We start from the raw sequence: 14,005 nt of genomic DNA, 5'->3' as shown, positions 1-14,005 counted from the left end.
GTGTGTGTGTGTGTGTGTGTGTGTGTGTGTACCGGGGTGCCAAAAAATGTATACACATGACTTGTATTCATCTTTTGTTATTGGTATATATTATTACAATTTTAATACTTTCTTAAAATGTGTATACATTTTTTGGCACCCTCTGTATATTACATATATATTTATATCTTGCTAATGAAGTGATCCTTTTCTCATTATAAAATGTCCCTATTAATCTCTAGCAACATTTTTTCTATTTTAAAGTATATGTTATACCTTTTTTTTAAGATTTTTATTGGGGAATTGGGATGGGAACAGTGCTGGGGAGTTGGGGGAAGGGGAACAGACAAGTTGCTGTAGTCTTGTTCCTCAGTTTAGTTGTGGAGGACGTTGCTTCATTGGCCCAAGTTGGCACCATCATTGCGCTCTTCCCAGGCGAGGAACATCAGTCGCCAGCTTCTGGACGGCCGCTCACTGCGGCTGCTGGCCGCTCACGCTGGCTGCTGGCCGCTCATGCTGGTAGCCCGTGGCAACCCACTACAGCAGGGGCTGCAGCCTATGCCGTCACCGGCGACTCACAACAACCCAGCTCCAGGTTGAGCTGTTGTTCAGGATCTTAGCTGTGGAGGGCAGTGTCACTGGCCCTCATATGTGGGATCTGAACCGGGGCCCTCTGGCGTCCCAAGCCAGGTCTTAACCATTGCGCCACTCGGCCGGCCCATATACTTTTTGATAATAGTATAGCCACTCCAGTTTCTTGTGGTTGCTGTTTGCATGATATACCTTTTTCCATCTTTTTACTTTCTACTTGTAACTTTGCATCCAAACTATATCTCCTGTTAACAGCATATAAACTGGATCTTGTTTTTTCATTTAGTGTGACAATTTCTGCCTTTTGATTGGATTGATAGACGCATTCATATTTGATGGTGGCATTGATGTTGCTGGGTTCATGTCTGCTATTTTAGTTTTTGGTTTTTATGTGACTCATGTCTTTTTTTGTTCCACTATTCCTCCTTAATTGCTTTGTTTACATTAAGTAATGTTTGCTAATGAGACATTTAAATGTAATGATCTTTTTACAATTTTATAAATTTTTAAAGTTATTTCCTTAGTGGTTTCTCTAGGGCAGCAGTTCTCAACCTTCCTAATGCCACGACCCCTTAATACAGTTCCTCATGTTGTGGTGACCCCCAACCATAAAATTATTTTCGTTGCTACTCTATAACTGTAATTTTGCTACTGTTATGAATCGTAATGTAAATATCTTTTTGTTTTCCGATGGTCTTAGGCGACCCCTGTGAAAGGGTCATTCGACCCCCAAAGGGTTCACGACCCACAGGTTGAGAACCGCTGCTCTAGGGCTTACCACATACATTCTGACTTACCAGAAATAGTTTCAGACTTATACTCAATTCCAGTGAGATATGGAAATGTTACTCCTATGTCATTCTATTTCCTTTCCTCCTTTTTGTGGCATTATTGTTATACATATTATCCCATTAATGTTATAAATCCCAAAATACATTGTTATAAGTCATTTCTTTACTCCAGTACAGCTTTTCTCATATCTATCTCCTTTGTGCTGTTACTGGGCAAATGTATTACATTTCTATATGCTGTGGGCCCAATAATATACATGTTATTATATGTATGATATATATATATATATGTGTGTATATATATATACATACACATATAACATACATGTATGTATAACATACAGGAGATACAGTTTGGATGCAGAGATACAAGTAGAAAGTCAAAATACACATAAATGTACAATAACATACATATATTAGTATGTACAATATGCATTTCATTTTATACAAGTGTTTTTAAAATCAGTTAAAAGGAGAAAATATACTGACTGGTATGCAATTATACAATGTTTTAAGACTACATTAATTACCTGTACCAGTGTTCTTTGTTTGTGTGGATTCAAATTATTGTCTGGAGTCACTTTGCTTTCCCTGAAAAGCTTCCTTTTGTATTTCTTGTAAGACAGATCTACTAGCAACAAATTCTCTTCGCTTTTGTTTATCTGGGAAAGTCTTTCTTTCTCTTTCATTTTTGAAACATAGCTTTGCTGGATATAGGAGTTTTTGCAACAGTCTTTCTCTTTGAGCAATTTAAGTATGTTATTCCACTGCCTTCTGGCCTCCACCATTTCAGCTGAGTCAGCCACTACCTTATGTGGGTCCCTAGTAAGTGACAAGTCATTTAGTTCTTTTGACTGCTTTCAAGATTTTCTCCTTGTCTTTGATTTTCACTGTTTTTACTAGGATGTGTCTGTTAGTGGATCGCTTTATGTTTATCCTACTTGGAGTTTGTTGACCTTCCTTGATGTATAGGTTATTGTTTTTCAATAAATTTTGAAAGTTTTCTGGTATTATTTCTTCAAATATTTTTTTCTGCTCCCTTCTCTCTCTTCTCTCCCTCTGGTACTTCCATTAAGCATATGTTGGTATACTTAATGGTGTTCCACATTTTTCTGAGACTTCAGTTTTCTTCAAGTTTTTTCTTCTCTGTTTTTCAGACTGAATAACCTATCAGTCTGTCTTTACATTCACTGATACTTTCTTCCGACATTTCTAATCTACTGTTGAGCCCCTCTAGTGAGATTTTCATTTGCTATTACAATTCTCAGAATTTCCAGAATTTCTATTTTGTTCTTTTTTATAATTTCTATTTTTAATTTGATATTCTTTATTTGATGTGATATTGTCTTCATACTTTCTTTTACTTCTTTAATCATGATTTACTTCAATGAAGTAAATTACTTTAAGTTTTTTCTTGCTAAATCTGAGATCTGGTTGCAATCACAAGCAGTTTCTGTTGACGGTTTTTGTCCAGTGGGGTGATACTTTCCTGTTTCTTTGCATGTCTCATTGTTTTTAGAAATGGGACATTTTAGATAACATGAGGTGTTATAAAAAAATATGGTGAATGCTGCTGCTGGGTGCCATCCAACAGAAAAGCAGGGATCTTTAACACAGGAAGCAGCATGTCGAACCTTAGTAACAGTGTGTGACAACTTTCAACTTATTTGGTGTAGTCAGTCGGCTGTGAGCTACGGGTGAGAGAAGGTGTGTTTTAAAGTGTGCTGTAAATCATGGATCATGAACAACACATTAACATGAAATGGGCAAAGGTTTCATCCTCCATCATGACAATGCTCCCTGTCACACATCACTTCTGGTATATGGCAATTTCTGTCAAATAAAAACATTAAGGTGTGTCCTCATCCACCTTACTCACCAGATAGGGTACCGTGTGACTTCTGGCTCTTCCTCATAGTCAAAATGATTCAGAACATCGAGGCAGCCACGACAGTGCAACTAAAGACACTCGCATAAGGGGACTTCTAGAATTGCTTTAGAAAGTGGCAAGAACAATGGGATAAGCGTGTTCAAAGTCAGGGGGAGTCTTCTGAGGGGGATTAATGGTAATGTGTCTTTTACTGTAATAAATTTTTTTTTCAATTTAAACATTCACTGTATTTGTTGATCTCACCTCGTATATGTGTATAGTAGCAACTCTGGGTACTAGCTGCCCCCTCACCAGAGGGCTTGTTTTTTGCTTGTTTAGTTTAGTGTCTGGCTGGATGGCTGGAGCTGGCCCCTCTGATGTTGCTTCTCAGGGAAGCAGTGTGGGCATGCCCATAGTCACTGGGACAATAGTTCTGGCAGCTCTCTTGGTCTCTTTCCCTGACCATATCAAGGTGTTAAGCTCTACTAACTGCCAGCTGATTGCTTACTGTTTTCAAGAATACCTTGGGACGTAAATTGTTCTAGATAATATTACAAGGAAATTTGGGCTCCTCGCACATTGCCTTAGCCCATATCCCCTGTGCCATACATAGCTATCCATGGGGCAACACTTTCAGCCACTTCAGAAAGTGTCAGGAAGCCCCAAAATTTTCATAGAACACTTCTGTAATACAGGGCCCAGAGGATGGGGCCATATTCACTCTCTGCAAAGTAAAAGGGCCTCATTTAGATAATAAGAAGAAGAATCTCTGCTATCATTTGAAATAACTGAGAGCTGACAGTTTATGAAATAAAATTATTATATAATTACAGCTTTTGGGTTTTTGCTTCAAATTCAGATTTTTTTTACTGATTACATCATGACTCTATTATATGACTCTCCTCATTGCTCCAATCTAGTTTCATTTTTTTTGCCCAATTTAAAACATCAGTACCACCCAAAACTAACATGCTGGATAAAAAAATTACTCTATTAATAATTCATTTTGTGACATTAAAAAAAACTTATCTAGTTTTTCCTCTGTCTCTTTAGAAATACCCATATACAAGACAACTATTTCTTAGATAAAAGTTTAACTACTTGTGTCACAAAGAATGAAATGTCTAAACAGTAAGTAAATGCATGGCAGATGATAAAAAGAATGATGATAATTAAAACAAAGAAAGCCTGTTACTAATTCTGAAAAGCAGGAGTTTTTCGGCTCTAATATATATATTTTTAAAATTAAACACATAAAACAACTCACGTTTCATGTGTTCAAACATCACCGAGAAGAGGAAGTCCCGTGGTGTCATGTAAAACTCTCCCCCGTGCTCCAGTGACGAAAACTGCATGAAGCGCTGCTTACGGAGAGACAACTTCCCTGTCACGTCTCTACCATGACCGCTTTTCTGAAAGAAAAGAAATCACAACTTAAGATGTCTTTCAGTATTATTATTCCCCAACTTGGCTACTTCTAGAATAATCTTTAAAGAGTGATTTTAGTGTTTAGGTCTGACAACCTGCAAATTTTCCAGTAACTCATTTAACATTATTCATTGGGTGCCTGCTCTGAGAGCAAAGGAACTGTATACAGCAGTGGCTCAGACGAACTGGGGGCAGCTTACGTTCCCAAATGGGAGAATGACAATTAATTAACAAATGGGTAAAATCGTGTGAGGTAATGAGAAATGCCAAGAAGAATTCTGAATCAGGATAAGAAACTGATAGGGAGTAATGCTTTAGACAGGACAATCAGGGAAGGCCTTTCTAAAGAGGTGACCTGTAAGGAGACTGAGGTCCAGCTGGTGAGCCAAGGGGCTCTTGGCAGGAAGAGCCAGAGATAAAGTAAGAAAAAAGACCAGGAGATGGAATGAGCATGGTGTGTTGAAGGAATAGCATGGCAGGAGACAAGATCAGAGAGATAGGTAGGCAACAGAACACGTAGTTGTGCTTTCATAAAGATAAAACATGTCATGTCTAATAAAGAGCTCTGCTTTTAGAAATATAATTATATCCTGGGTGAAAAGTGCTAAAAGAACAAGAATGGCAAAGTACTGTTAGTGTAAGGGTCTTGTATCCCAGGCAACAGGGCCTAGATCTTGACCCAATGCTGAGAATAAACACTGAAGTATTTATTGCTGACCTTTCGTTGAGCACTTGCTACGTGCCAGGCACTGTGCTAATTAATGAAGTAAGTCGCACGGATTTAGTTAACCCTCACAATACCTGGCCAGTAGATACTACATCAGAGAGGAGCCAGGAGAGAACACCGGGGGTGCCCAACTCAGTGTCTGTCTCTTACCTATTACACTGTCCTACTCAAGGCTGGGCACTGCGCCCTAGGCAGACACTGGTTTCCACCGAGGTCAGTGCAGCAATCTTGACCCAGTCTGAGTGTGCCTGTGAGAGCCAAGAGCCTGCACTCCCCCCTGGACTGCTTTATTTAAGGCACTGCCCTAACGCGACCACATCCTTCCTTGGACATACCACTCCCCTTTCACACTCGCTGGTCCTGTCATTTACCCTGACACACAGCTGATGTTCAGTGAGTGCTGACTAGGACTGAAATGGGGAAAAATACGAATTTCAGTCGCTCAGAGCTGTCCGGACTGAAAGCCGCCAACAACTCCTTTTTGGCGGATCTCAGCCCTCTGGCTAGTCTTAACTCCCTCTCCTCCTGTGACAGCTGGCTTCCTTGAGCAGCTCAGCCTGTGCCCAGTATGTGTCCTGTCCACTGCCTACCAGAACACGGGCCCCACACAGACACTATGCTGCGCAGTGATTGTGCCCTGTGCTCTCTACAGCTTGTCTTTCTTTCCCTTCTGTTCCCTTAAATTACTACTATAAAAACCACTCAAGAGCCATGTTTTAATTACATGAGTCATCAGAAAGTTGAATTTTATTATACTTTCTGAACATTTTATACACGAGGCAGATATAATTGTATTTGACAAGTCAATAGTAAGTATCTATAGGAAAGCAGTGTTAAACAAAATGGATATACATTCCCACCAGAGTGTACTACGAGCTCCAGCAGTGAATTTCCACAAAGTATACGGATGGGACAGGGAAGGGGGTGGGTAAGGGTCGTCTCAGTGTATGTCACAGCGCCGAAGTCCTGGAAGTGACAGAACACTGTGTATCTGAACTGAAAGAAGCTGAAAATGGGCATCCACGTGTTAGTTTAGTGAGTGTTTATCTTTATTATGCTAATGTTAATATATCATCTATTAAGAGATTAACAAAAGCAAATCATCTATATAGAGATATAGTATATTTCCAAATCCTTAAACAAACGTTGGCTCTTTTTTATTTCCTAACATCTAAGTTGTTCTTGACTGGTTAAAAAAAATTACCTTTACCAATAATTTAATCATTTTCATAAAAATAAACAAATTCTTTCCAAACTGTAACCAACTACAAAGGATCAATTATTTATCCTCAACTGGTCTCATAACAAGCCAATTAAAATACATTTTGGGGCCGGCCGAGTGGCGCGATGGTTAAGAGCTGGCTTGGGACGCCAGAGGGCCCCGGTTCGGATCCCACATATGAGGGCCAGTGACACTGCCCAACACAGCTAAGATGCTGAACAACAGCTCAACCTGGAGCTGGGCTGCCGTGAGTCACTGGCGTTGTGTAGGCTGCAGCCCCTGTGGCAGTGGGTTGCCATGAGCTACCGTGTGTGGCCAGCAGCCAGCGTGAGCGGCCAGCAGTCGCAGTGAGCAGCCGTCCAGAAGCCGGCGACTGATCTGCCTCACCCAGGAAGAGCGCAATGATAGTGCCAACTTGGGCCAGTGAAGCAACGTCCTCCACAACTAGACTGAAAAACAAAAGGATAGCAACTTGTCTGTTCCCCTTTCCCCAATTCCCCAGCGCTGTTCCCATTCCCCAATTTCCCAATAAAAATCTTAAAAAAAAAAACATTTTGTACATTATATGTATTATATACTGCATTCTTACAATAACTAGAGAATAGAAAATGTTATTATTGAAATCATGTTTGCAAGTTTATTCCAATTGCTGCAAATCTCCAAAAGTTTTCTAGTATATTTATTGAAAAAAATTCGTGTATAAGTGGGCCTGTGCAGTTCAAACCTGTGCTGTTCAAGGGTCAGCTGTAGACACAGTTTGGGCTTGTTATAAATATGTTACGTACCAAATAAAATGAGACCACGGATATAAAATCCTTTCATCTTTCCAGTATTGTTAACATACACTTTTAAAAGAACTTATTTACCATAAGTGTATTCTTAGTTGTAATGTAAATCAATTGTAGGAAAAGCATCTAGACAAATAACAATTCAATATGCTGACACATACATTTGGGGATTTCAGGATGTCAAGAGAGAGATGACTATTATCTCCAAGGGCTAAATCAATTTCTTTCAAAAATAAAAAGCGTAGGGGTGGCTGGATGGCTCAGTTGGTTGGAGCGCGGGCTCTGAGCAACGGGGTTGCCGGTTCAATTCCCACATGGGCCAGTGAGCTGCGCCCTCTGCAACTGGATTGAAGACAACGACTTGAGCTGAGTTGTTGGTGGGCCGCCGGATGGCTCAGTTGGTTAAGAGTGTGTGCTCTTAACAACAAGGTTGTCAGTTTGGCTCCTGTATGGGATGGTGGGCTGCACCCCCTGCAACAAGATTGAAGATGGCGACTGAACTTGGAGCTGAGCTGTGCCCTCCACAACTAAGATTGAAGACAGCAACTTGACTTGGAGCTGATGGGTCCTAGGAAAAACACTGTTCCTCAATAAAAGTTAAAAAAAAAAAAGTATAAGGCAAGCTGTAATTTTAAGCAATTTATATATTGGGTTGTTGGAAAATTCATGACGCATTTTTGCAATGAAAAACATAGAAAAAATACGTCATGACTTTTTTGACAACCCAGTAGGATGTAAGTTTCAGTGTAAATGTTGGTGTTCATGTCTAAAATCCTTGTAGGTACCGAGGGCTGTTTCAAGGCTATGGGAGAGAATATCAGCACTGGAGGAACCTGGAATCTCCACTTATCATAGGATCTACTGTATAAACCAAGTTTTCATTTCTTTTTTCCTTTTGGATTTTTGGTTTTTACTCTCAATATATATATATAATAATCTACTTTACAGTAAAATCCGGAAGGTTTTTTTCTCTATGCCAGTTCCCCTTCCAGTCCCCCAAAGAGGTATAATGTGCCTTCCTGAGAGTTAACTCTTAATAAGATCAAAGGGTCATAAAAACCCCTATAAATCGATGAGAAAGCATTAAGGTTTTTAAAACTTACCTCCCATACCCGACAGGAACACAAAACCAAAAAGAAGCATGCACAGCCATGCTGATGCTAGCTCCTAACATCCCACTTACAACTTCTAGAAGGATCTTCCAGATAAAATTTGGGCAAACTACAAATAAGACAACACTAGGACTGAAAACTGGTTTCTGCTTCCGGGGAGAGGAGTGCCGTGTAATGGAATGAGAGGAAGGGATTCTCCACTACAGCGTCAGTTAGGGTCATCTTGCGCAGTTGTGTTCACTGTACACCACCAGGGAGCACCATTCACATGTGACCACCCACAGTTGTCTAGCAATTTGCGGTGAAGTACACAGAGGAGGGGGATCTTTTTCTAATTTGCATGAAGGTTCCACATGCGCCAGGGGCAATGCTGTCATTGACATTTCCCAATTTGCAGGGATTGTGCAAGTGGAGAAAAGGACAGTGCCCCACTGGAAGCTCCCATCATTCACTGAATTCACCACAGGCTCAGCACTTGCCATCTTCCCACCTGTGTCCTGTCAATGGCAGGACCACCCTCGGCAAGTTATGGCTCAGTTGGGCAGAGGAAAATACTAGATTCAGGACCTCGCTACCCTAAAACCTATGCACCACGTATGAGGGCATTTCTCTGAAGAGGCAGGCGCCCTCAAATGGGGAACGAAGTGAAGCCCAAAGGCCAGCCCATGGGATGGGACAAACCTGATGTGACAGTACAGGCAGAACTTCCGGAGTAGATGTAGGACGCAGACCCATTCCCAACTGCAGTCGACCATCCAGCTCTTCCTGCAATTTGTCAGGCAGCTGAGTGACTGAAAAGCTGAAATAAACTACGACCATCCTGTTCTTTAGCTAATATTCTAATGCACAGATAACAAGCACTTAGATCAAAATGGAGAGGAGACACAGATTCACACCAGTTTTTGCAAATAATCCCTGTGTGTAAAATGGGATGCTGGGCGTATGCACATAGTATGGGGAAAATTAAGGCAAGAGCAATAGGCAATAATTAACAATGAAAATCACATTCTGAAAGGAAACGAAAAAAAAAAAAAAAAAGAAAATGAAACAGGTGACAGCCTTTATAACATCAGAGAGCAAAGATAAGATGCAAGATGACAGAAATATTTGAAAAGGGAGCTGGCCTAGCTAAAGAAAGAAAAAGAGAAAAAAATACCATTGTAAAACTTTAATAAACTTTAAGAAACAGTAAAAGTTAGTGTCCACATTGCAGAAAATCTATGAAAAAATGTGATAGGAAAAAAACACAAACCACACAGAAGGCAGAAGAAAAGCACAAAGAAAGGCAATTAGGGAAAAGAATGTCCACATGTGTGAAACACCGAGGAGGTGACACATGGCTAACGGCTGTGCTCCAGGAAGATGGAGCGAGAAACATCTATTTCAAAAATACAGTGGAAGAAAAAACAAACAAAGACTTGACTTTGCTCCTCCATCTGCCACTGCCCTACGTGTGTGTACTCTCGCTTTGAATAATCCTAGACCTCTGGGAAGACTGACCAATTTTAGTCTCTTTCAGAAAACCTAAATACAGTAGATGTTAGAAAATCTAAGTAAGGTTATAATCATGATGCCCGCACTGCTGGATTCAACTTCTAAAAAGCTGTGTTCTAAAGGTTAATACAAAAAATGTGACACAGGAAAGGCTCAGACATGACTAATTTCTGAGATTATTCTCAAAAGACCTGCATCACCATTACGTAGCTTGTGGGAATGACAGCAGTGCAGGACACGGCACATCCAAGCCCTTCACCCCAAAAGGCCAAGAGACCGCTCACTGCAGTCCAAGAGAACTTTTCCCGTGGAAATGGACCAGAAACCACCACCCGCCACCTTCACCTGAGTGGGGTTTTGTAGGTGCTGTGCAGACGCAGCCTGCTGGCTGATGTATACTGTTACACATAAATAACTGAGGGGCTGGCAGGAGGGAGCAGCTGTCTGGGAACTAGCTCCTCCAAGGGCAAGAATGCAGTGGGGACATCAAAGGGCTGGGGCAGGCTGCTGGTAGCTGTCACCCTAATGGGAGTCCTGGTAGGTGGAAAGGGATGGGAGTGAGGACGAATTCCTATTTACTTCTCAAACCTACATCTAAAGCTAAATATGTGAGGGGAGGGGGCAGGAGAAACGCTGGGGTTGGGGGCTATCCCCAACATGTGAGACCAGCCACATGGTTCTGGTTATATATAAAATGCTCCCTGGATTTCCAGGATTACTTGTAATGCAGGAAAATATGTGACAAAGGAATTAAGAGCAATGAGTGATGTGAGCTGGATAAAAGAGATCTTTGAAAGCTGATGACTTCTGTTAAAACAGTTCAGTAGTTTATTGCCTTTAAAGCAACAGGTGCTTCACCATTCTGTCTCTACTTTTTATCCATGAAGTGACAAATTGGAAAAAGTTCTCTGTTCTTTGTTGAACATTCTTTGGTCTCTATATTTCTCAGGAAGAAAGTGAGAAAGAAAGGGCCTTCCTTACAATGCCTTCAATATGTTCAATGCATACGCACTGCATTGGATGCCACGTAGTAAACCTGGTTCATCTGGGGCTTTTATGTTAAAGTTTGTAATAATCTGGGTAAAATGTAATTGCTTACTCATCTTTGAGCTTTCTGGGTTTAATGGAAAGACTATCTTTTCTTCTTAAAGAAAACTTTACAATTGGAAAATTTCAGTCATTAGACAGAACTTATCATTTGGTTCTGGATCAGGGAGATTTTATTGTACATGAAAGAAAATACTGCCAGACTAAATGAGAAATATTCACTGCATGCATAAACTATGTTCATGATAAATTCTACAAAACGGCAGCATATTAGCCAAGGAGACAAAAGTCATTCCTGGGAAAGCGGGAAGCCCTGGGGTCCAGTCCCTGGCTTCCGAAGATTATTTGATGTAGTGATGGCCTGGTCTAGACTGCTTTCCAGAGACTGGAAGAGAGCTGGTATGGCTTTTCTTAGATGAGCACGGTAAAATGAAATGGCATGGGCTTATATATACCAATTACAAAAATATCCTAGTCTTCTGACTGAGGAAGGGTGGCCATTGTCAACAGATGCTGAGTAGAACTGCATCTTCTCTTCTAGTAACTGCCTTCTCTTTACTGCCGAGGTCACTGAGCAGAACACGCATCTTCTTTTCCTCCATAACTACCTTTCAGAAGGTACATCACAACTACATACATTTTTGTTTATGCTCTAAACAGAAAGTTTAAATTAAGTTTCAAGTGATTAAACAAAGACTAGAGCCCTAGCTTAAAAATCTCAACACCCTCCTAAAGGTTCATCAATATCACTCATTGCAACTATAAGTAATGTTTTCTTTAAGGACTGAGTTACTCTGAGAATTTCCCTACACAGGAGGTCAACACTACTTTGTGAGGTCTTTCTGCAAATACTCAACATCAGTTCATCTAGTAAACACTGTGTGTCTCCTACACCAAGCACTGCAGAGATAAGGTGACGAGTGGACAGATGCTCACCTTCTGGGGGATGCACAGCAGAAGGAGGTAGGTGCTAGACCATGACGGGGGGGTGGGATGGGGGATGGCTTCTGGGATTCAGCAAACTGCATGTCCCATAACCATAGGTTTCAAACCTTATCATTACTTTTCCAATGTTACCAACTGTCACATTTTGCTTCTTACTTTTCAAAATGAGATATACTCCAGACTAATATTTTTCAGGTTTATACAGAGGGTGCCAAAAAAATGTACACACATTTTAAGAAAGGGAAAACTATTAAAATTGAAATCCTCAATATGTACTGATAAAAAAAGATGAATATAAGTCATGTGTATACATGTTTTTGGCACCCCTGGTATAATTACACCTAAACAGAACACAGTAACAGGTCTGGCCTTAGTACATTTATCTGGATTCTGGTCTCTCATCTTCAGGCGGCTGGGAAGTACAGCCGAGCAGTAAGAAGGGACCTTTTGTGATACCAGCTACGATCTAGTTTCAGGAACCCTACACAGCTGGGCAAAAAAGGCTCCTTGGTGCTGAGGACTTCCAGTAAGCCTGGGACAATGCTGCTGCCAGAGGGCTGATTCCTAAACAGAGGCCACCAGGAGGGTTAACAGTAGGACATTGTATCCTACAGTGCACAGAACAGGATGGGACAAAGAATGGGGGGATTAAGGGCCCGCTCTCCTTCCTGACACCCCTTCCTGGGAACAGCTGCTGTCTGGAGCTGAGCATTTTATGTGGGGCCGCAGGAGGAAAGTGACTCATCCACACAGCATTTTGCACAGCTCCCCCTGCTCCCACATTCTCCACCCCGCCCAGGGCTTCCATACCCCCAACCCCAGCAACTGTCCCTTCCAGATGCTCCCACAGCTTATAAGTTAGACACAAACGTAAAAACGGCTTTTTAAGGCTTGTGACTCAATGCTGATGGCAATTTGCTTCCTAACACCAAGTGCCTTAAGCCCCACACCGTCACCTTAACCATACACACAATTTGGTCAAAGACTGGAACTATTTTAAAAAACGGCCATATGTTACTTGCATATAAACAGAAATTTTATCCAAGACAAAAATGGAAATTTGAAAAAAACCTTCAGGTAAATGGAAGATAATGAAAGTCTAAACAAAAGGGCAGAGTTGCAATTTCTTATTAAAAACAAAAGTTATTTTTATTTAAAAACACTGATATTATTTTTACAAATTATTTTTTTGTACAAAACAAATATTATACTGACTTACATGTAAATCTTAGTCTTCTTCATTGCAAACATTTCCCTAAAACCGATTTGGTTTCTGGGATGTTCTTAGCTTCAATTCATCTACCTTTGATGAGCTTCAGTAAACCTTTACTGCATACCTTTCCATAGACAGATTAAATAACCATTTACTGCTTCTGATTGTAATTAAAACACTTCATAAAGGTAAGTATGTAATATAGCTAGTCATTTCTTGTCCCTCTTTTCATTTGGCTAACTTATCTGCTAAGAATTCTGGCACTTTCCTCCTCTCGGGGTCCTTCCAGAGCACCCGTCTGGGGTTTTGTATCCTGTTGATGCAGGCATGCAGGACGCTAAGCAAACTTGAGTGAAGCCCTAGTGACTGTTGGAATTGTCCGTGCCCACCACAGCGAATCCATCTAGAGCAGGGGTGGGCAAGCTGCAGCTCACGAGCCACATGCGGCTCTTTGGGTACGTTCCATTTCAAAAGTTTGCCGACTCCTGGAAGAGCCAATCCTGTCCCTCACAACAAATTAAAAATTATTCGAGAGCCATAAACATATTTTTACATAATTACCATTATGTGACTATCCTTTAACATTTTTATAAATGAAACTATCATAGTTTCATTTTCATTTTCAATTTTACTTCAGAGCCACATGTACATCCCCAAAGAGCTGCATGTGGCTCACGAGCCGCAGTTTGCCAACCCCTGGCGGCTCTTCAGTCTCAAAAGTTTGCAGACCCCTGGTCTAGAACACAGAGGATCCTTTCTCTCAGAAGCCTCATGTCCACTGCATGATAAATGCTGTAC

At 40.9% G+C, this 14,005-nt stretch overlaps 1 protein-coding gene across 1 annotated transcript in view; it reads right to left on the bottom strand.

Annotated features, from left to right (window-relative positions):
* MICU2 (mitochondrial calcium uptake 2) overlaps positions 1–14,005 on the bottom strand; it is a 75,749-nt gene that overhangs the window by 49,741 nt on the left and 12,003 nt on the right. The window contains exon 2 of the mRNA XM_019652366.1: positions 4,499–4,643. Within this exon, the coding sequence (XP_019507911.1) occupies positions 4,499–4,643 (145 nt within the window). The remainder of the gene's footprint in view (positions 1–4,498; positions 4,644–14,005) is intronic.

This window comes from Hipposideros armiger, unplaced genomic scaffold (assembly GCF_001890085.2).
Source record: "Hipposideros armiger isolate ML-2016 unplaced genomic scaffold, ASM189008v1 scaffold_178, whole genome shotgun sequence".
NCBI classification, from domain to species: Eukaryota; Metazoa; Chordata; class Mammalia; order Chiroptera; family Hipposideridae; genus Hipposideros; species Hipposideros armiger.
This window is presented reverse-complemented; position numbering and strand designations above follow the sequence as displayed.